General features: G+C 36.9%; 3 protein-coding genes across 4 annotated transcripts; 2 read left to right on the plus strand and 1 right to left on the minus strand.

Annotated features, from left to right (window-relative positions):
• Positions 1-811: 811 nt before the first annotated feature.
• LOC126595052 (integrin-linked protein kinase 1-like) lies at positions 812-4,375 on the plus strand. 2 transcript variants are annotated; one of them, XM_050261375.1, is made up of 11 exons: positions 812-1,228; positions 1,355-1,429; positions 1,510-1,656; positions 2,151-2,245; positions 2,466-2,586; positions 2,667-2,746; positions 2,846-2,905; positions 3,105-3,226; positions 3,335-3,420; positions 3,527-3,642; positions 4,122-4,375. In XM_050261375.1, exons 1-11 carry the CDS (start codon positions 929-931, stop codon positions 4,249-4,251), a joined length of 1,332 nt encoding a protein of 443 aa, XP_050117332.1. In that variant the 5' UTR covers positions 812-928; the 3' UTR covers positions 4,252-4,375. The 2 variants fall into 2 exon arrangements, with proteins under 2 accessions (XP_050117332.1, XP_050117333.1); XM_050261376.1 differs by having other exon boundaries at positions 813-1,228; positions 1,540-1,656.
• LOC126595056 (transmembrane emp24 domain-containing protein p24delta9-like) lies at positions 4,211-5,900 on the minus strand. The gene is made up of 4 exons (XM_050261385.1): positions 5,543-5,900; positions 5,211-5,420; positions 4,634-4,710; positions 4,211-4,538 (listed from the first exon to the last, which is right to left on the minus strand). The coding sequence occupies exons 1-4, from the start codon at positions 5,747-5,749 to the stop codon at positions 4,394-4,396; spliced, it is 639 nt and encodes a 212-aa protein (XP_050117342.1). The 5' UTR covers positions 5,750-5,900; the 3' UTR covers positions 4,211-4,393.
• A 2,739-nt stretch (positions 5,901-8,639) lies between these two features.
• LOC126595051 (rhamnogalacturonan I rhamnosyltransferase 1-like) lies at positions 8,640-12,469 on the plus strand. Its single transcript, XM_050261374.1, has 8 exons — positions 8,640-9,314; positions 10,025-10,092; positions 10,172-10,260; positions 10,350-10,512; positions 10,861-11,150; positions 11,344-11,548; positions 11,672-11,829; positions 11,903-12,469. The coding sequence occupies exons 1-8, from the start codon at positions 9,059-9,061 to the stop codon at positions 12,171-12,173; spliced, it is 1,500 nt and encodes a 499-aa protein (XP_050117331.1). The 5' UTR covers positions 8,640-9,058; the 3' UTR covers positions 12,174-12,469.
• Positions 12,470-20,201: the final 7,732 nt, after the last annotated feature.

Here is a 20,201-nt window from a genome sequence, read left to right on the forward strand (position 1 = left end):
CATGTGGATACAATGATTTTTTCTAATTTTGATGGCGGCTGCCGTAAGGTCCAAGTTCAAAATTGAGATGCATTTGCCTAAGAAAATCCCCGTGTGCAAACAAGTCTCCCCAAGTTCCAAAAGTTTTCAATGTGAGCGCGATTGTTACACTATCATATAACGAATTCACACATAAGTCTATTTTTTTAAACTATACCCTAACTCCATGAAATATTAACTATGCCGCCGCCAAATTATGCCGTCTATTAATTTGGTGGCGGTGTTCATTGAATGAAATGAATACAATCCCAAATTGGCAAACATTAGCATTAACATCATTGAGTAATGCTTAATTATTCTAGGATTAACAGGAACTCGTTCTTAAAATTCTTCGTGTCTTATTCACAAATCTTTGTGCTTATAATCAGAATTATAATATTATAAATCGCTTTTTAAAGATCATTTTTATAAAAATAAATTAAAACTAAGGTCGTTAAGTCAATCAACTATAGAAAATAGAAAGACGGTTCGTAACTTTTTTTTTATCATTTTCTTTCATTTGTTCTGATACAATTCGATGACTGAACAATCTTAATTTTAATTGATTTTTTACAAACATAATATTTATAGAATAATTTATAATATAAATTATTCAGATCATAAACACAAACGTCTATGTACCAGTAACGAACGGTATTGAGATTCAACTTGAATCACATGGGGGCACACCAACGCAACGGCAAAAGTTACGACAAAGTGGGAAAGGAATGCGATTCCGTTGAATAGTACGCCATAAAGCCAAAGTCAATTTGTTTTTTTTTTATCTACTTGCTTGTTTAGATCTCAATAAAATAAAAAGGATGACACAAAAACGCATTAGCGCACACCAAGTAGTACCATATTGTCAAAGCTACAGCGTTTACATTGGTGGAAGAAACTCCGATCACTGATGAGCTCCGACGCTTCCGACTCGTCCGGCGGGGGTAGTGCTTCGACGGCCGACAAGGACAAGCAGAAGGAGAAGGAGAAGGCCCGAGCCAGCACCTCCCTCATACTCTGGCACGCCCACAACAACGACGGCGTCGCCGTCCGCAAGCTCCTCGAGGAGGATAGCTCCCTCGTCCACGTCCACGACTACGACAACCGCACTCCGCTCCACGCCGCCTCGCTCCACGGCTGTATCGACGTCGCCAACTGCCTTATTGAGCATGGCGCCGATGTCAACGCCCAAGATCGCTGGAAGAACACCGTACTTATTCCCAATCTTCTGTTAGTTATTCAATTTCTTAAATAAGTAATTAAACGCAATGCCTTTTGTGTGTAATTTCGATTACACGTGCTAATCAGGTCTTAATTTTGTTAATGTTGATGGCAGCCTCTGGCTGATGCAGAAGGAGCTAAGAAGCAGGCGATGATTGAGCTTCTGAAATCGAACGGTGGCTTGTCTTATGTAAGTCCAAACTCCATAGCCATCATTCATTTCATGGAGTGAAGTTCTTTCGATTTTGTTTCGTTTGATTGGCTCTGAAGCTCTGTTTTCGAGTGTTTCTGGTGCTGCAGGGCCACAATGGGAGCCATTTCGGACCGAAGCCCGTGCCGCCCCCTCTTCCCAGCAAGCGTGATTGGGAGATTGAACCGTCCGAGCTCGACTTCACCAACTCACTTACCATTGGGAAGGTCTGAATTTCTTATCATTTACGAGTTTTAGAATGGCCAATTCTTGCAATGTATGTTCAAAGAATATCGTTCTGGTTAAGTTCTCGGTTTTGCTTTGTGATTCACTGCTATGTAAATCTTGTTGCCTGGATTTGCACATCTGTGGTTTTTAAGATTTTCCGTTGTTTTAATTAGTTCATAATGTTATATCGAGTCGTTATGCTGTATATTTACCCCCAACCCACTATAATCTGTAGTTACTGCTCAATATTCGCAGGCTATGAATAGTAGGTTCCTTTGAGCTAAGATTTCCCCCAAGGTTGAACTCTATTTTCACGAATGTAGTTACTTGCTCTTTTGTGCCGATGATCTTTTGGATTTCTCTTTTGTTTTTCAAGTTGAAGTAGTTGTGGTCTGCTCTTGGTTTTGTTGTCACCGCGCTAGATCTTTCTGTATTTCTATAATCTTTTGCATTCCGCAAGATATGGCCTCACCTTGGAGGGTGTTGCTTTTAGGGATCGTTTGGTGAGGTTTTAAAAGTGCATTGGCGTGGAACTGAAGTAGCTGTCAAGCGAATTCGTCCATCTCTTTCCAGTGATAGAATGGTGATGTAAGTTCCATCTAAATTTTTAACTGCGAGAGAAAAAAATAGTTGCAACTTAGTTGCTGTGGAACAATTTATGCATATATCAAGTTTTTCAGGAGCCCGGGAGGTGACCTTAAAGCTATGCTTAATATTGAAATCACAATCAGCATATTTTCTTTACCCACAGTTCCGTTATATTAAAAGGTTGTAGATTTCTGACTTGCTCTTTGCTTTCCTGAGACAGCCAAGACTTCCGGCATGAAGTTGATTTGCTAGTGAAGTTTCATCACCCTAATATAGTCCAATTTCTTGGAGCTGTCACTGAGAAGAAGCCCCTTATGTTAATAACGGAGTATTTAAGAGGGGTATACTTCTTGACAGTAGTTTTTAAGATGTGTTGTGCAAAGACGCTGCTTCTTACTTAATGTATTGTGTTATGTTTTAGGGTGATCTTCATCAGTACCTCAAGGAAAGGGGTGCACTTAGTCCTACAACAGCAATTAACTTTGCTTTGGATATTGCCAGGTACTTCAATAAAACTTCAATCAACTTATTGCCTTAGTTTAAGCAACCCTTTTGGAGGTGAAAGAGGTTTCTAATGTTCCTAAATTTCAACATGGCCAGAGGCATGGCGTATCTTCACAACGAGCCAAATGTTATAGTTCACCGAGACCTAAAACCAAGGTGATTTTATATGCTAGAATGTCTTTAACTAATACAATGCCCTAGATGATGCATCTGCACAGGATGAAAGAAACTCTGGATTTGTACAATTTTACGAGTTTCCATTTCTATTTCTTTAGTCTGTTTCCATCACCGGGAAAATGTGCCTTGCTCGCAATATTTCCTATTTGTGCTTCTGAATTTTGTTTGTTTATTTCAGAAATGTTCTCTTAGTAAATTCCAGTGCCGACCATTTAAAAATCACAGATTTTGGATTAAGCAAGCTCGTCAAGGTTCAGAATTCTCACGATGTATACAAGATGACTGGCGAAACTGGAACCTGTGAGTGTCTTCTGAAAAGTTTAACATTGAGTCGAAGTTACTACTGAATAAAGTTTAATTATTGTCATAAAACTTGTTCTTTGTGTTTTGCATCGGAACAAACAAAAGACCGCTATATGGCCCCCGAAGTTTTTAAGCACAAGAGATATGATAAGAAGGTTGACGTGTTCTCTTTCGCAATGATACTGTACGAGGTAATGTTGGTTTCTGCTAGATATCAAATTCAGATTCACCCTTGAAGGAAAAGATGTCAAATTGTTCAATTCCAGTCCTGATTTATAACACTCTGAACGGATGCAGATGCTTGAAGGGAACCAACCACTTTCGGATTACGAGGCTTATGAAGCAGCCAAATATGTGGCGGAAGGACGCAGGCCTTCGTTTCATGGAAAAGGGCACACCCCTGAACTGAAAGAGTAAGTCAGTTCTGTAATTTTTCCGTCAAACAAAATGTTCCCTTCATTCGTGCTCTTCCACCATCGCTCATCTATGAGATAAATTCAAAAGGCTTTTTGGTCAAAATGGTCTTGAGATTGTTATAATTCCTCATTTTGGTCCTTGAGATTTAAAATCCATAGAATTGGTCCTGAGATTATCCACCATAAAAAAAACCCTCAATTAATGGAGATTTCTCGCGGAATGATCAAAATGATTGACGATGGACAATCTCAGGGACCAATTCTATCGATTTTAAATCTCACGTACCAAAATGAGGTGTTCTGCCAATCTGAATGATCATTTCAGCTAAAAAGCCAATGCAAAACCATGTCCATATGTTGAACAGGAGTGAGTGGCATTCGGTTGCTAATTAAATTAAAGAGCCTTATGTTTTGAATATGTCCACTAGAACTTGAATATCCGGGTTGCTTATTTCTTTCCGTCGATTGTTTTACAGGTTAATAGAGCAGTGTTGGTCTGCTGACATGAACCAAAGGCCTTCTTTCTTGGAGATTATCAAAAGGCTTGAGAAGGTAAAGGAAAAAGTTGTACAACCAGAACATCACTGGCACATATTTAATGCATAAATTTGAAAGCTTGCGAGAGTATTCGTTGTGACTAGCGTTCTACTATTCTGTTTCAGATTCAATTGAAATTTCTCATGTTGTAAACTATTTTACAAAATAAGCAGTAAACGACGGAACTATAGAACTCCTCTCCCGAAACATTTTATATAACCTTCTTCTTCTCGAAAAATGTCTTCAGGTGCCACACTTGTAAACCCACAACCGATAAGCAAACAATAAGCGAAAGAAGACTAAGCCAGGCCATTTTCGAGTTTGTCGCTCTGTTAAGATCCTGCATCTCTCCTTCCCTGAAACACACATTGAGCAGACAACATATAAATGAACAAACGATTGACATCTGTTCCAAACGAAAATACTCATCGAATAAACAACAGTTGCTTACCTTTCGCGGAGATAGAACATCTCCTCTTGAATGGAAGTAACCGTACCAAACAACTTTTGAAGCTCCAATTCCATGACCTGGTACATAAGAAAACAGGCAAAACATTTGTCTCCATATATTCACAACTGAAAACATTTGCATTACCCTAACCAATATAAGAACCTTCGGCGAAGAAAATGTAGCCCGCATGAATTCTTCCGATACATCCATCAATGTTACATTGTCGGATCTTGCGTGCGCACAAGACTCCACACTATCGATGGCCTCGACAGATGACAAGAAAACATTTCTTATCCAAGAAACACATACGAAAATTGGTGTTGATTCGTAATTCGCAAGTTATCAAGCATTGCGTAAGGCATGGATCAATTGGAATTGTTTCGAAACTCCCTAGTTAGAAATTTGCGAGCACTACGATAGTTTTGCTATAAATAATTTGCGACAAGAATTCAGTTTTAGTTAGAAATTAAACAAAATTACTACACGGTTAACGGTATTGAAGCTGAATTTCATAGCAATATCGTGATAAAAACAAGCTAAATTTAGCTGAAAATAAAAAGGGTAGGAAAATACTTACGTCAACGGTGCCTTTCTTGGCGACATTGGACCAGTCCTTGGCGGCGACGCCGGTTTTCCAATCGAATTCGATGGTCAACGTCGTCTGGGGCTTGAAATCCGGCGCCCAGAAGCACGCCATGTAATCTCCCGCCTCCGCCGCCACAAACGCAAACTGCCCCGATTCCACCAGCTCCGAATAGTGATAGCTATTTCCGTAGTGCGACGTCACCTATACATATATATATATATATATATAAATACAATTAAATCCAATAATTTATATCGATGAATAAATAAAAAGATTTCGAATTCATCTTTAGGGTAGAAAAATTTGGCGAAAATTAAGCGTACCCGGACGGTCAACTTGTGAGAATTGGGCATGGGCTGGCCTTCGATGGGGTTGACGATGCTGTATTTTCCGACGGTCATGGCGCTGGATTTTATGTCTTCCACGATGCATTTCGTGTGACCCGATTGCAGCTCGAACCGCAGAGATTCGGATGTAGACAATAAAAACCCTGCGATCACGGCAGCAAGTAGAAGACGCAATCCGACCATTGCTGGGACTGAGTGACGACTCGGGTGGGAAAAAAAAAAAAACCGCTGCGACTCGGACTGACTCGGAGAGAAATCGAGAGGAAAGGTATTTTTTTCTTCGTTCTCTTCGGAAGTGAGTCGGACTCGGAAAATCTGGAATCCCTTGGCTTGTTTTGATTTTTACAGCTGGGCCCTTTAGGCCAGGCCATATCAGCTTTTTAGACACGTGTTTGTTCGTCATTCGTTGAAGTACGTAAATGAAAAGGTTGCCGTGTTGGACCAGGACAATACTCTACTGTTTTTCTTGGGTTGTAATAAACTTTTTGGGCCGATTTGGAATTTGAATACTCAACTTCAACCTAAAACTGACATGGGCTGCAAGTGGAGGCCCAAAACGTTATGCAGGCGATCAATTTTGCATTAGCCGGCGACGAGAAGGACTTTCATGAAACAAGATAATTGAAGATAGTGACGGAGATAGCATAGAGTTATTAGTTGTTTCTATTATGCACACTAAATGCTTGATAAAATGGCTCATCTAGAGTCTTTGGAGTCTTCAACATTATTCTACAGTTTCCTATAGCCACCCTTGACAAGCATCTACATATCATTGTAATTGTTGACATATGTTTGCATAGCCTTCGTCAAATTTTACAAGAACCGACATGTTCCTATCAGGTGCTCGACGAAGTGGTCCAATGAAAATTTTTAGGCTGAAATCATGATCCTCTTATTTGAAAATCCTAACTCCGTTACTGATTATAAAAATATTTCAAAACTCAATCATGCACTGTCATATAAAAAAGTGAAAACACATAACACAATAGCATCTCCGTTGTAAGCAGCTCTATACCATATATTCCCCAAATCATCATAAGCATCCTCAACCATTTTTATTTACTTTTAAAATAAAAATATAAGCTTCATGATTGATATGTCATTTTTGGCCTTCACTTACGTTCCACGCACACAAATATAATTGCTGTTGCTTGACACTGCTTTTTGCCCACTTGCCGACATCACTCCTTCGAAAACTTACGAGGCAAACAGACTTTTCTTTCTTTTTTTTTTGGGTAATGAGGCAAAACGACTTTACGTGAAAGAAAGGGAGTTGAATTCCTGAAAAAAAATAGCCAAAAATTGGAAACATAAAACCAGCTGATTTGTTAATGGTTCGTACTTGTTACCAAGGGTTGCATGTGTTTTGTGCGCACACGTACTATATATACAATTCCATGCAACACAAGTAATTTTAGCGTTTATTTCTCAAAATACTAAAGTGTCGCAACACTTTTTTATCTATAATAAAAGGCGGATGCGTCACACCATTCTTTTTATATACGTTATTGTGAAACTCATTTCGTAATATGTTTCAACGATTTGGACTGTCTATCATTTAGGTCTCTTTCAAATACCATTTGTACCAAAAAGTACCTAAATTTGAAATCATATGACCGTTGGATTAAGAGTTTAGTGTTTCTTTATAGAACCGTATTGGTCTATTTTCTTTACTACAAATGAATGTCTTAATGGTATCTGAAACCATATGACGGTTAGATTAAGAATTTGGTGTTTCTTTGTAGAATCATATTCGTCCATTTTATTCACTAAAAAGGAATGCCTTAATGATTTTAGATTTATCTAATTTTTTGTCAGGATGATCTATGAATGTTGTACGATTCAAATCATTAAAATACATTCTAAAGTGTGCCCATAAAAACGTATGTCAAAAGTTATATAAAAAAAATAGTGTCACAAATTCGTCTCCTATAATATACATCAATGGTTTGAATATTGCGTTAGCTATCATACATGTTGATCCATAAAAATTAATATATACATATACTCTTTTTAATAAAATCCGAAGAGATTTCAATTTCGAATTTTCTTACCATCATTTGGAAACACTACAAAATAAAATATTTGATAGACTGATTACAAGTTAGAACAATAAAAAAATAAAAAAAAATTGGAAAGCAAAAGTAAATATGAACTCCCTAAGCAAAGAAAAATGGTCCATAAAACTCAACAAAAATCGTATCCCCGGAGGCTTCGTTGATCGGCAAAGGGATCTTAGTATCTTACAACATCTTGGTTTTGAAGAATCCTAGACTCCTATACCTTGAATTCATCAATTTAAAAATACAAATGAATACAATTATTCTGTTTTATTTCTTAATTAGTTGGAGGTTGACTTTATGTATCGAAAAAGACATTCATGCCTTTTAAACTCCACCATTTCATACATTAGCTTTGGAATTTTTTTATTTTTCATGATAATTTGGACTTTATACTATATAATATATATCATAGTTGGTACATGGTTTGGATTCATCTTACAAAAAATGTTAAGGAGATTCTTTCAAAAGTAAGATTTTTTATAAATTTTTTATCACCTCATTTTTTAATATAATTTTTTATAATGTTGATACGGAAATTGGCGTTAAACTGTTAAATGAGAGAGAATTTATGAAAAATCTCATTTTTTTAGAGAGTCCCTTAGCATTCTCTTCATCCTAATGTATCATTATGTTACATAGGAAATATTTTGTTTGCGTGGTGTTATTCATACATTCATTTTTACCTTTCATACACTTAATGTAATTTTTGTCATTTGATATTATTTAATTCCGATGTCCAAAAATTAAAAAAAGTGTGTAGACGTAAAAAAAAAAAATACACGGATAGCACCGTCATAATAATATAATTTGTATGTTATTTCTAAATTTAGAAGAACGAGAATCAGCTAATAAATGGTGGATCTTGGTTTTCTGCTTGCAGTGCAAATTAACTGACTACTTTTATAAGACTAACAAAAAAAATATTGACAGCACTTATCAGACGAGTAAAACTGTAAAAAGCAAAAAACTGGTGTGAATATTTGCAACTTATATAAGCATAGAACGAGAGCAGAAATACCTGAATCTAATTTCTTGATTTTCTTCTTCATTCCTTTTATGTTTAATTAAAAAAAAAAAAAAAAAGAGTTCATAGCACGTCGCTGAGAAAATCACAAGATTTTCCCGGAAAAAGGAGGAAGCAAGAGGAAAATCGAAAATTGCCTTGCGGTTGCATTGGGTCGTTGAGATTTTTAATTGGGTTAGACATTTAACTCGTGAAATTTCAACCTCCTGCCTCTCCGCACCGATTCTTCACACAAAGTTTCGAACTTTTTCCCGTTTCAAAATCTGGGCTTTGAGGGCTCCCAAGTGTGTTTGATTCGGCAATGCTGGATTGAAATTGGGGATTTCGTGAGCTGAATTTGAATTGGGGGGTTGTGGGAATTTCGGAAACGATCAATGAAGCGGCTATGTGGCGTGTGAAAGAGGAATGGAGGTTAGATCTGAAGTCGGTTTACATGTGCGGTGCGAGAAGATTCCGGCGCCGGTGATTGGGCGGACGCGGTTGCAGGTGTGGTTCATTCGGGTGTGTTCGAGCTTGTTCCTGTGGACGTGTTTGGTTCAGTTAGTGGCGGTTGGGGAGCTATGGCATCCGCATTTGCTCTCCAATATAACCCATCGGATATCCGAAATCACGCTGGTTCCACTTCCGGCGGTCCCATCGCCGCCGCCTCTTCTCCCCGCCAGTGAGTTTTTAGATTCAACGAAAGCTTTTTTTTTTTTTTTTTTTTACTGTAAGTTGTTGGATAGTGCAGATAATTTTGCTGGTGTTACTTCTATTGAGCATGAATGTGATTGTTGGAGTTGGTAATTTGAGATTAGTGCACTTCTTCAATTAAGTTGTGTAAATGTTACCGGATTTTGTTATGATTATCTTATGCATGAATTTGGACTTTAGTTCATGAACTCAGAGTTTAGGCCATGAAAATTGGCTTTTCGATTGATGGATGCAAACCGATTTGGCAGCATTGGCGGATTGTTTGTTTATAAGTTTGGATCATTTGAGGTTAGGAGAAGGGAGTAGGTTGTTTTTAGTTGTTGGTGGAGAATTTAAGGTACACGTGCTCATATAGCCATATAGGTTGTTGTCCAATTTTTTTCTGGCTCACTGCAGACTCGGAACCTTTTATGGGGTGAGTGTGGCTGTTAGAATGACTCAAGAATGCCGACAAGAACTATAGTTTTGGAACTCTTTTTATGGTGAATTTGAAATTTGCTTTCGTGAAAAGTTCATTATTTCAAGGTTTTGATGAAATTGTTAAATAGGTTGTGTGATTCTAAGTATTACTCTGCGATTTTTTAATTTTATCTTGAAATATTATAATAACGGGGATATATGAATATGAACTCGGTAATACAATATGGATATGTATGCCTAATGGCCTGAGTTTTGCAGGAAATTATACAAGTAACGGGTTTCTTAGAGTTTCCTGCAATGGGGGCTTGAATCAAATGCGTGCTGCGGTTTGTGCTGTTTTCTTCTTTACTTTTCTTTGTTACTTTATCCTATGTCTAGCTATTGACAGAAGGTTCTGCATTTCAGATTTGTGACATGGTCACTGTTGCCCGGCTTTTAAATCTTACATTGGTTGTTCCAGAGCTTGATAAGACATCTTTCTGGGCTGATCCTAGGTAACGGTCCTTGGTCTAAATGAAACTGTGACTTAAAAAACTGATTCGCTTCTGCTTATTAATTTCAACTATTGGTATTTCTTTTGCAGTAACTTTGAGGATATCTTTGATCTAAGACATTTCATTAATTCACTGCGAGATGAAGTCCGAATTGTCAGAAGACTTCCAAAAATGTTTAGTAGAAAATATGGACATAAACCGCTCGAGATGCCTCCTATTAGTTGGTCAAATGAAAAATACTATCTTGAACAGGTTTGTGTCCTCTCTTCCCAGTTTATTTTAGCGAACAAGGTATCTGACTTTTGTACGAAGTTAACAACTTTCTATAGAATCTTTAACTACTAAATTGGTGATACCTTGTTTTGTTAACTATTTGTCATCCTATGGATAACATGCATTCACTTGTGCATAACGTAGAGATGCAAGTAAAACATATTCCAAATTGTTGTGTGATAAAACTGATTCAATGTTTTCGTTTATTGGGTTTCATTGAGTTTATCTGTTCTCTCTGCTTCCTGATTGAATGCATTTGATTCTGTATGCAGAAGTTTCATATTTTCAGTAATCATCCTGATTGAGTGCCTTGATTCCATTATGCAGATATTGCCACTTGTTAGCAAGCATAAAGTGTTGCACTTTAACAGAACAGATGCACGTTTGGCAAACAATTGGATACCTCTTGATCTTCAGAAACTTCGGTGTCGTGTTAATTTCCAAGCACTGAAGTTCACTCCCGAGATTGAGGCTTTAGGGTACAAATTGGTTCGTCTACTTAAAGAAAAGGGACCTTATGTGGCTTTGCATCTAAGGTACGAAATGGACATGTTGGCTTTCTCAGGTTGTACTCATGGCTGCACTGAGGAAGAAGCTGATGAGCTCAAACGATTGAGGTTTGTCGTGTTCAAAACTTGACTATTAGTTTTGTGGAATGTTCATTTGAAATTCAGCCAACAAACAACCTTCATCAGTATTACTTATCAAAGTTTGCTTGATAAAAGAGACATGCTTTAAGCATTATTGTTCCCATAGAAATATATTGAGCTTTACTTACATGCAATATATATTGTTGTACGTTTCATTCAGATATGCATATCCTTGGTGGAGAGAGAAAGAGATAATGTCTGAAGAGAAGAGATCTCAAGGTTTGTGTCCTCTAACGCCCGAGGAGAGTGCATTAATATTGCAAGCCTTGGGGTTTAGTAAGGACACACAAATCTATATAGCAGCTGGTGAGATTTATGGTAGTGAAAGGAGACTTGGTCCACTACGAGCTGCATTTCCACGGATTGTGAGTTGGTCTTCTAAATTATGTATCATGTCCTTTTACCATTGTGCGTTTGGGACTTCTGATATTAGTTGTTGCGCTGAATGGTTGTTTAAACACTTGGGTCTTCTTGCTTGTCTGTTTCAGGTTAAGAAGGAAACACTTCTTGCTCCGAAGGAGTTGCGGCAGTTTCAGAATCATTCATCTCAAATGGCAGCTCTGGATTTTATAGTTTCGGTTGCTAGTAATACTTTTGTTCCTACATATGATGGGAATATGGCGAAACTTGTTGAAGGTCACCGAAGGTATGCAAATATTCACAAGTCGGTGCAGCGTTGTGTACTATAAATACACACTTCCTAATTATATTTCATGCAGGTACCATGGGTTTAAAAAAAGCATCTTGCTCGACAGGAAAAGACTTGTAGAATTATTGGACTTGCATCTGAATGGGACACATTCGTGGAATCAGTTTTCGGACGCTGTACGTTCCATTCATGAGAAAAGAATGGGACAACCAACTCGGCGAAGAGTCATCGCAGACAGGCCAAAGGAGGAAGATTATTTCTACGCAAATCCTCATGAATGCCTCTGCGAGGAAACGAATTGTGATGACTTTAGCCCTGGAAACTCAAGCAAAACCGGGTGACTGCAAGCGACCAAGTCTGGAATCAACCTTCCACAGAATTGTCTTAAAGAGGGGTCAACAAATCCATGTGGCTTTTCATATTAGGGAAGCATGTACACACACATGAGAGTTTTGTAGGAAACGGCATAAAAAGAATTCAAGTTCCCAATTCGGGCGTCTAAAGATGTATTCATTCGTTTTTAATCTTTCAATTTGTCCATATGTTTCTTCGTTTTCTCATGTATTTCACAAATTGATACGAATTCATCGCTGTTCAGTTCTATATAAATTATAATTAACAGGAATATAGATGGAAACTTTGTCCATAGACGAAACTACTGCTAATTTATGACTTCCCTCTCAGACCATCTTCAATTCTGACCTAAAACCTAAAAATATTTAACCCAGAAAATTTAGGTTTTAGCCCAGAAACAGCTTTTCTACTCCAACCATTTTGGCCTACAATTTTAGCCCCAGATTATCAAAAAATGAATTAAGGCTAATTTTTTTTAAATTAACTTTTTTTTAAAAAAAAAAATTATGTAGACTATCCTAAATTAATTTTATGAACATTTTAACCTAAAAATATTTAAATTCTGATAAATTTTGAAAAATCACTAAATCAATACATGAAAATCATGATAAACCATATAAACTTTAAAAAAAAAAAATTATTCTAGCCGTTGGAAAAAAATATTTAAATTCCAAAAATTTTAAGATTATTCTAGCCATTGGATTTAAATTTGAACCGTTAGATCTTTTTTTTTACCGTTAGATTTGATTATATTCGATTTAAGCTGTTGGATTCAATAAATATATAAATATAAAACAAAAAAAAATTGAATGTGGACCGTTGGATTAACCAACGGTCCAATTACTACCACCACCCGATGAAGAAAAGCAGTCGTTGGCTACAGGACAAGACCCACTTTTCACTCTCATCCGTGGGTCCTAGCAGCTTTTGTGGGCTAAATTTGTGACCTATATTTGCCTTCATTTTAAGTTTTAGGTTTTAGGTTTGGTTTAGGTTTTGGGTTGGAGTGGATTTGAGGGGGAAAAAATGGGAAATTTTAGGTTATAAGCCACCATTGGAGATGGTCACAGTGACATGAATTTTCCCTACTTGGGTTCCCAGAAGACTATGTCTTCAAGCTCCCCGCAGAGGCCGAGATCCTTGAGCCGCCTTTCCTGGTAGTATTCCAGTTGAGATATATTAAAGCATGCAGATATATGAAAGAAGGCAGAATACCTCTTCGATGGTGGTGGGACAGCCGGAAAGAGCGGATTTGCAGGCATCTTGGACTACTCTGCATATGAGCTCTTCGTTGGCAGGGCTCACCGGCAGTTGAAGCCTTGAAGGTGGTCCCAGATATCGTTCCTGAATATAGATTCCAAGAGGAAAGCGTCGGTCCCTCCAAGAGCGACCAGCCGCAGATATGGAATCAATGCAGGTGGAAGCGAGCTCTCCAAAAATATGTCGAACCATGCAGTTGCACCCAAACCATTTGTCTCAGCAATGTCCAGCTTGTCCTCACAAAATGGGTCTGATCCGGATATTTCCAGCGTTAAGGTAAATCCACTGCGAGTAGCGTTGGAGACCACGCCTTCGTCCCGGAGCCACTGCCAGAAGGTTTGAACAGGAGGAGGGAGCGACCGGTCGCATTGCAGTGGGGAGGAAAGAGCGGTCACCGCAAGGCGGACGGGATTCCTGAGATGGGTTGGAGTTTTTGTTAGTGAAAGCTTTGTTCTTGGAGTGGGGAAGAGGAAAGTGGAGGCTAAAGAGAGTGTCCATTGTTTCTCTCTCACTCTCTCTCTCTCTCTGTCTCTCGATATTTGCAGCGTGTGGATTTTATAGATTGTGCATGCGAATAGGATATTTGGATGCGCCACCAACTGTTAATCCAATGTTAACGGTTTCACGTATGACCGAAGGAAAATTACAAATGTGACAATTTGCCACTTCAAGAAAAAAAAACGAAAAAAAAACTAGAATTTTAGGTAATTAATTTCTGTACGCATTTTTTTCTCTAATGATTTTAAATTGAATAAATTAATAAAGAAATAAAGAAATAAAGAATATAACGAAAAGGTGTGTGCATAGGGAGAAAAAAATGTGTTTGACAATTTATGATTAAATTGTCTAAATGAAACACTTCACAGTCATGTTGGGACTAGACCCAAATTTACATGTGTTTTGGCACTTGATCCTTCAAATTACATTTTATTTTGTAGTTGTCAAATTGATACATGGCCTATTCAGATTATTTTCCCATAGATAAATAAAATAAAAATCTCTGAATTTGGTCGTAAATTAGGAACTATACCCAAAATGGTTTAAGATAAAATGGGTTCAACAGGAAAGGGAAAACCACTTTAGGAAATGGGTTTGTGTGTTGTGGGTGGGTAATCACTAAGAAATGGGCTCAAGATTGTTTCAATACTTGGACAACTTTTACCATCCATTTTTTTTCACTAGGGCTCTTATAAATGCTTTGCTTCTAGAAGATTTTGGTCAATGCACACAGCAAAAAGAATTTGAGTGGTCTTATGTATACCCAAGTTTCGTTTTTGGACACTTTTTTCAAACCTAATTTGCTCTCACGCATTTTTTTGATAACCAAAATAATATTTTTTTGCCTTTTTAGCCAAAATGATATTTGAAATTTGCATAACACATCACTTTAATCATTGAGATTGAAAATCAATAGAAATGGTCCATGAGATTGTACATCATCCATTATTTTGATCATTCCATTAAAAACTTCGTTAAGTGTCCCAGAGCTATTGGCCGAAAGTTTGGGCAATTTTCAAAGTTTCGTAACTCAATTGTTTCTTTACCAAATTCGACTCATAATATATCAAAATGAAGATAGGAAAGTGTAGAACAAGATTATACCTATTTGGAAGCCCAATGGTTGCCGAAGGTGGGCAGAAAATAGCCTGAAAGGTGACCGGTCCACATGAAAACTAGAAAATTCGCTAGAAACTAGGTAAACTTTAAACGTTCATAATTTCTTCAATACTCAACGAAATTAAGTGATTCAAAAACGAAAATCATACTTCTCAACAAGACGAAGAGAATGGTACCTTTATTGATGGCTAATTTGAAGACCAAAATAGCCAGTTTCGAGCCTTTTTTGGGCAAACTACGGTGATTTAGCCGTTGATAAATATACCTTTCTCTTCGTCTCGTCGAGAAGTATAATTTTTGTTTTTGAATCACTTGATTTTGTTGAGTATTGAAGAAGTTATGAACGTTTAAAATTTACCCAGTTTCCGGCGAGTTTTTCAGTTTTCCCGCGGACCAGTCACCTTTCAGGCTATTTTTCGGCCATCTCCGGCAACCATTGGGCTTCCAAATAAGTATAATCTTGTCCTACACTTTTCTATCTTCATTTTGATATATTATGGGTCGAATTTGGTTAAGAAACGATTAAGTTACGAAGCTTTGAAAATTGCCTAAACTTCCAGGCAAGAGTTCCGAGACACTTAACAGAGTTTTTAACGGAAAGACCAAAATAATGGATGGTGGATAATCTCAGAGACCATTTCTATTGATTTTCAATCTTAGGGACTAAAGTGATATGTTATGCAAATCTCATGGATCATTTTGGATAAAAAACCTTTTTTTTTTAACAAACAATATTATTTACACTAAGACGGTGGGGGAGTGAGTTAAGCCTCACTATTGCTAGCAATAATGTGATTATGCCTTTGGTGAGAATCGAACCTAAGACATCTCACTTACAAAAGAAATATCATTATACCGTAATACTAAATGGTACCCAAAATAATTTGTTTAAGTTCCCAGAATACACTTCTTTTACTTTTTATGAATTTATTTTTCTCTAGACACTCATTCTGCCATTTGACTTTCCACCACCACCAGCACATCCTCGACTCCGCTTTCAACGACGGAGCCTCTGGAATCTCATTAGCAGCCACCAAAATTAATAGAAAAAAAAATACATAAAAAAAAATTCCAAAGTTAGGCAAATAACTTCATCATCAGAGCATAAATTTTACTAATATTTGGTAGACAAACTTGTTGATGCATTTTGTCTCCTTTCCGACTATCTTCTCGCCCGGGTGCCGAGTCGGTTCAAGCATGAATTATTTGACCCCCATTCAAAGGAACTGGCTCATTGTCCAGAGGATCCGCACCTAAATTATTACTTGGTTGCGGTCCTTTGTGTTGTGTGGGATTTCTCACATGTTCAAGTTTCAAAATATCAACCTTTTTCTAAACACGGTATCTTTCTGTTGTTTTGTTTCGTAGGTTGAATTGTGTGTGGTATTAAGTGGCGGAGTGAGCATAGGGTAATAGATTGTTCATAATTCTAACAACTTTAAAAATTTGTGTGTATTTGGTTTATTGTATTTGACCGTATAAATGGTTAGAACTACAACCTCCTCCTCTTGCTTGTTCTTCTATTTCTTTAACGTTCATGTTTTTTTTCTCTCTTTTCTTGTGTGCGGTTCTATTGTGCACACCAAATGCCTAACAAAATGCCTTAACAAGCCTCTACGTAACATAGTAGTTGGTGACAGTGGCGGAGCTAGTATGTGGTCATTGGTTGTCTTTGATCCCAACAACTTAAAAAACCCCATGTATATTTGTTTGTATATTGTATTTGACCTCCTATAAACAGTTAAGGCAAACTAAATTACAACCTCCTCCTCCTCCTATTTCTATTTTCTTCTATCACATTTGTCTTCCTTTTCTCTCTTCTTTGTATGAAATACTTTAGTTAAAAAGTCTTAGCAGTCTTTAACATTACTTCATGTATCCTGCATCCACCTTCAACAAGCCACTACAAATTAATGTCGACATTTGTCGGCATCGACATATGTTGACAAGAATTGAAGGGTGTCTATTAGGTACTCGACGAATTGGTCCAAGAAAGCTTTTTTAGTTGATATTATGATCCAATTATTTGAAAATTCTAGCTACGCCAATGGTTGTTGACATATATTGACATGAGCGGAGTTAGTTTTTTCTGTGATTATCAACTTGTGATTAAATTAAATCATCAACGATTATATTTGCCTTGAGCCAAATTAGTAGGGTTACGATTATAATATGGACAATTGGGTCTGACGTTGCTCATCAAGAAATTGGTCCATTGAAAACTTGAAAGTGAAAGATGAAAAGAGGCAAAACAAGATGTCATCATTTAATTAGTTTGTAATACTGTCATTTTGACATTTAGTTGCATGTAAATTCTTTCAATCTGGCTAGTGAGAACCGTATATCCTTGGTAATAATGTAAGTTGCAAAAAATGGTGTACCACTTGGTCAGGACTCGAGGACATACCTCATGGGAGTACCTCATCTTCAATAAGTTGTAATTGACGTGGTTTTAGAGTACAAACTTACTATAATAATTGTTCATTTTCTTAAAAACCGACTATTTAGAAATTATTTTTGCAAAAAATAGTTAAATTATACATAATCCATGTATAAAACAAATAGATAGTTTTGATACCAAGTAATATTTGCACGTCCATTTATTTAATGTTATGAATAACTACACGATCTTCTACTTGATTGAAGCTATGCAAAATACAATCTTGTGATGATTAATAAATGAATACTTTCAATTAGGCCATAGTAAAACTACGTTAATCACATATAAATAAGGTAAATACAAGTATTGAGTATTAATTAGTATTAATTAATTCTGGCCAAGAACGAGCTTTAGAGAGTGAAAACTACTTAGAAATTATAAACAAAGAAAAAGGAAAAAAGCTCTTTGTACGAAAATAGTAAATTCCGACCCTCTCATGGAAAAGTTGGTCGTCAACTGCGACTGCTTCCGCTACGAGTACTCGCTGGAGAAATGCGAAACATACTTTGTTTTGGGCCCCATTTGTCCTTTACTTTCTTTTTTTTTTTTTTAGCACAGAGCTCACTCTCCTCTTCTCATCAATCATGTCATGCCTGCCCAAATGGACTCAGAAGCTTCTCACGTGCGTTTTATTAGAAAAGTATTCTCATTGAGTTGAATAGTCAGAGTACATTTGGTATTTATACAAAGAGCTACATTTGACAGCTCATCAAAACTAACCTATAACTATTCAATAACAAACTAACTGTCCAATTACAACTAATCACTATCCTTCATACGTTTGACTCACTCAGATTTTGAAACTCACTCGGATTTTGAAACCTAATTTCCATATATATGCATATATTTATATAGATATATATGTGTGTGTATGTATGTAGCAAGATAGTTAAGCATCAATCTGAATCCTATCTGTTTTAGACGGTAAAACCGAAAACTGCAGAGGTAGGAGATTATGGTTTTTTAATTTTTTTTACTTTAATTTTATTAATTATTTTAATACTTTTTTTTAAAATTTTTTTAATGACATGTGGCACCCAGTCATTGTCCACGTGGGCGCCACATCATCATTTACCAACAGAGTTAACAGTTTGACTAACGGATGTATGAAACTGTCCCAAAATTAACACTTTAGGTATGATTCTGGGACGAAAAAAACTTCATGTACTAAATGTTGAAAACCACGAAACTTCAGAGTAGTAAACAAAGATTAACCCTTTATTTTATTTCTTCTCCCAATATCAGCCGGTTCCCTTCCCTCACATCTTTCTCTCTCTCTGACACACACACCCCACTTTCCCATGCACTCTCCCCTCCCTCACGTCACTCTTTCTTAGCCATTCAATCTCTTTCTATTTTATATCTCTCTTTCCCTCAAACTCTTTCATTTCATCTGCACACAGATAGAGCAGTGTTGCAGAAAGCAACGTAGAGAAGCAGGGAGAGAGGCCGAGAGTATGAATAAGAGCAAAGGCTCTCGTTTGTTATCATGCAAAGGAGTTAGTCAATATGCATGTAAGCTTAAGTTCTGGAGATTTTTAGATAGGTTGTTTTGTCAAAGCTCGAATTATCAAGGTGAGTGGGATCTTACATCTCTTCTCTTCTATTCTCCTTTCTCCTCATTTCCTTTTCCCTTCCCCCTTCCTTCCCCATTTTTCCCCTTCATTCCTTCTGTCGGGTTCAACACTTGCAACTGATGAGAACAAGAAGCAGAAGAAGAGCTCGAAAGAGAGCGCGGTGACGCACCGGCAATGGTAGAGCATGGTGGAGAACTTGCAGCTGGCGCACCAAGAGCTCTTCGTTATCATAGATCTCATCAACACTGTAAGTATTTCGATTTTCATTCGATTTCGAGGAGAGATTCATTTGAATGAGCAATGCTTGTTGTGATTGAGTGATTCTAATGGAATGTGAATGTGTGCAGGTAGAAACAAACAATGTTGTAACAATGGCTAGCATGACGCGTCCTAAGCCGCTTCCTAATGAAACTATGTCTGATCTTGCTGTGAATATGGAAAATGCAATGAATGCAGGGGATATGGAAAATGCAGAAAGTGGTTGTTTATATTTTTATTATTATTAATATATGTTCTGTCAGTTTTATCCGACAATAATACTTTTATTTATTCTTATTAATAAATTCGCTGTCGGTTATAGCCGACATAAGTTCTGTCGGTTTTAGTATTTTCTGTCGGTTTTAGCCTACAAAAATACTCTTATTTATTCATTATTAATATATTATCTGTCGGTTATATCTGACACAATTTCTGTCGGTTTTAAAGTATTATTTGTCGGAAAATTCATTTCCTAACTCAGGCAAATCTGTCGCTTATTATATCCGCCACTGCATCCATTTTCTGTCGGATTTTGCTTAAAATCCGACAGTAATATACGTTTTTTGTCAATTTTTGAACCGCCAGTTATAGATCATTGAAGCTATGCAAAATACAATCTTATGATGATTAATAAATGAATACTTTCAATTAGGCCATAGTAAAACTACGTTAATCACATATAAATAAGGTAAATACAAGTATTGAGTATTAATTAGTATTAATTAATTCTGGCCAAGAACGAGCTTTAGAGAGTGAAAACTACTTAGAAATTATAAACAAAGAAAAAGGAAAAAAGCTCTTTGTACGAAAATAGTAAATTCCGACCCTCTCATGGAAAAGTTGGTCGTCAACTGCGACTGCTT

This window comes from Malus sylvestris, chromosome 13 (assembly GCF_916048215.2).
Source record: "Malus sylvestris chromosome 13, drMalSylv7.2, whole genome shotgun sequence".
Lineage (NCBI taxonomy): Eukaryota > Viridiplantae > Streptophyta > Magnoliopsida > Rosales > Rosaceae > Malus > Malus sylvestris.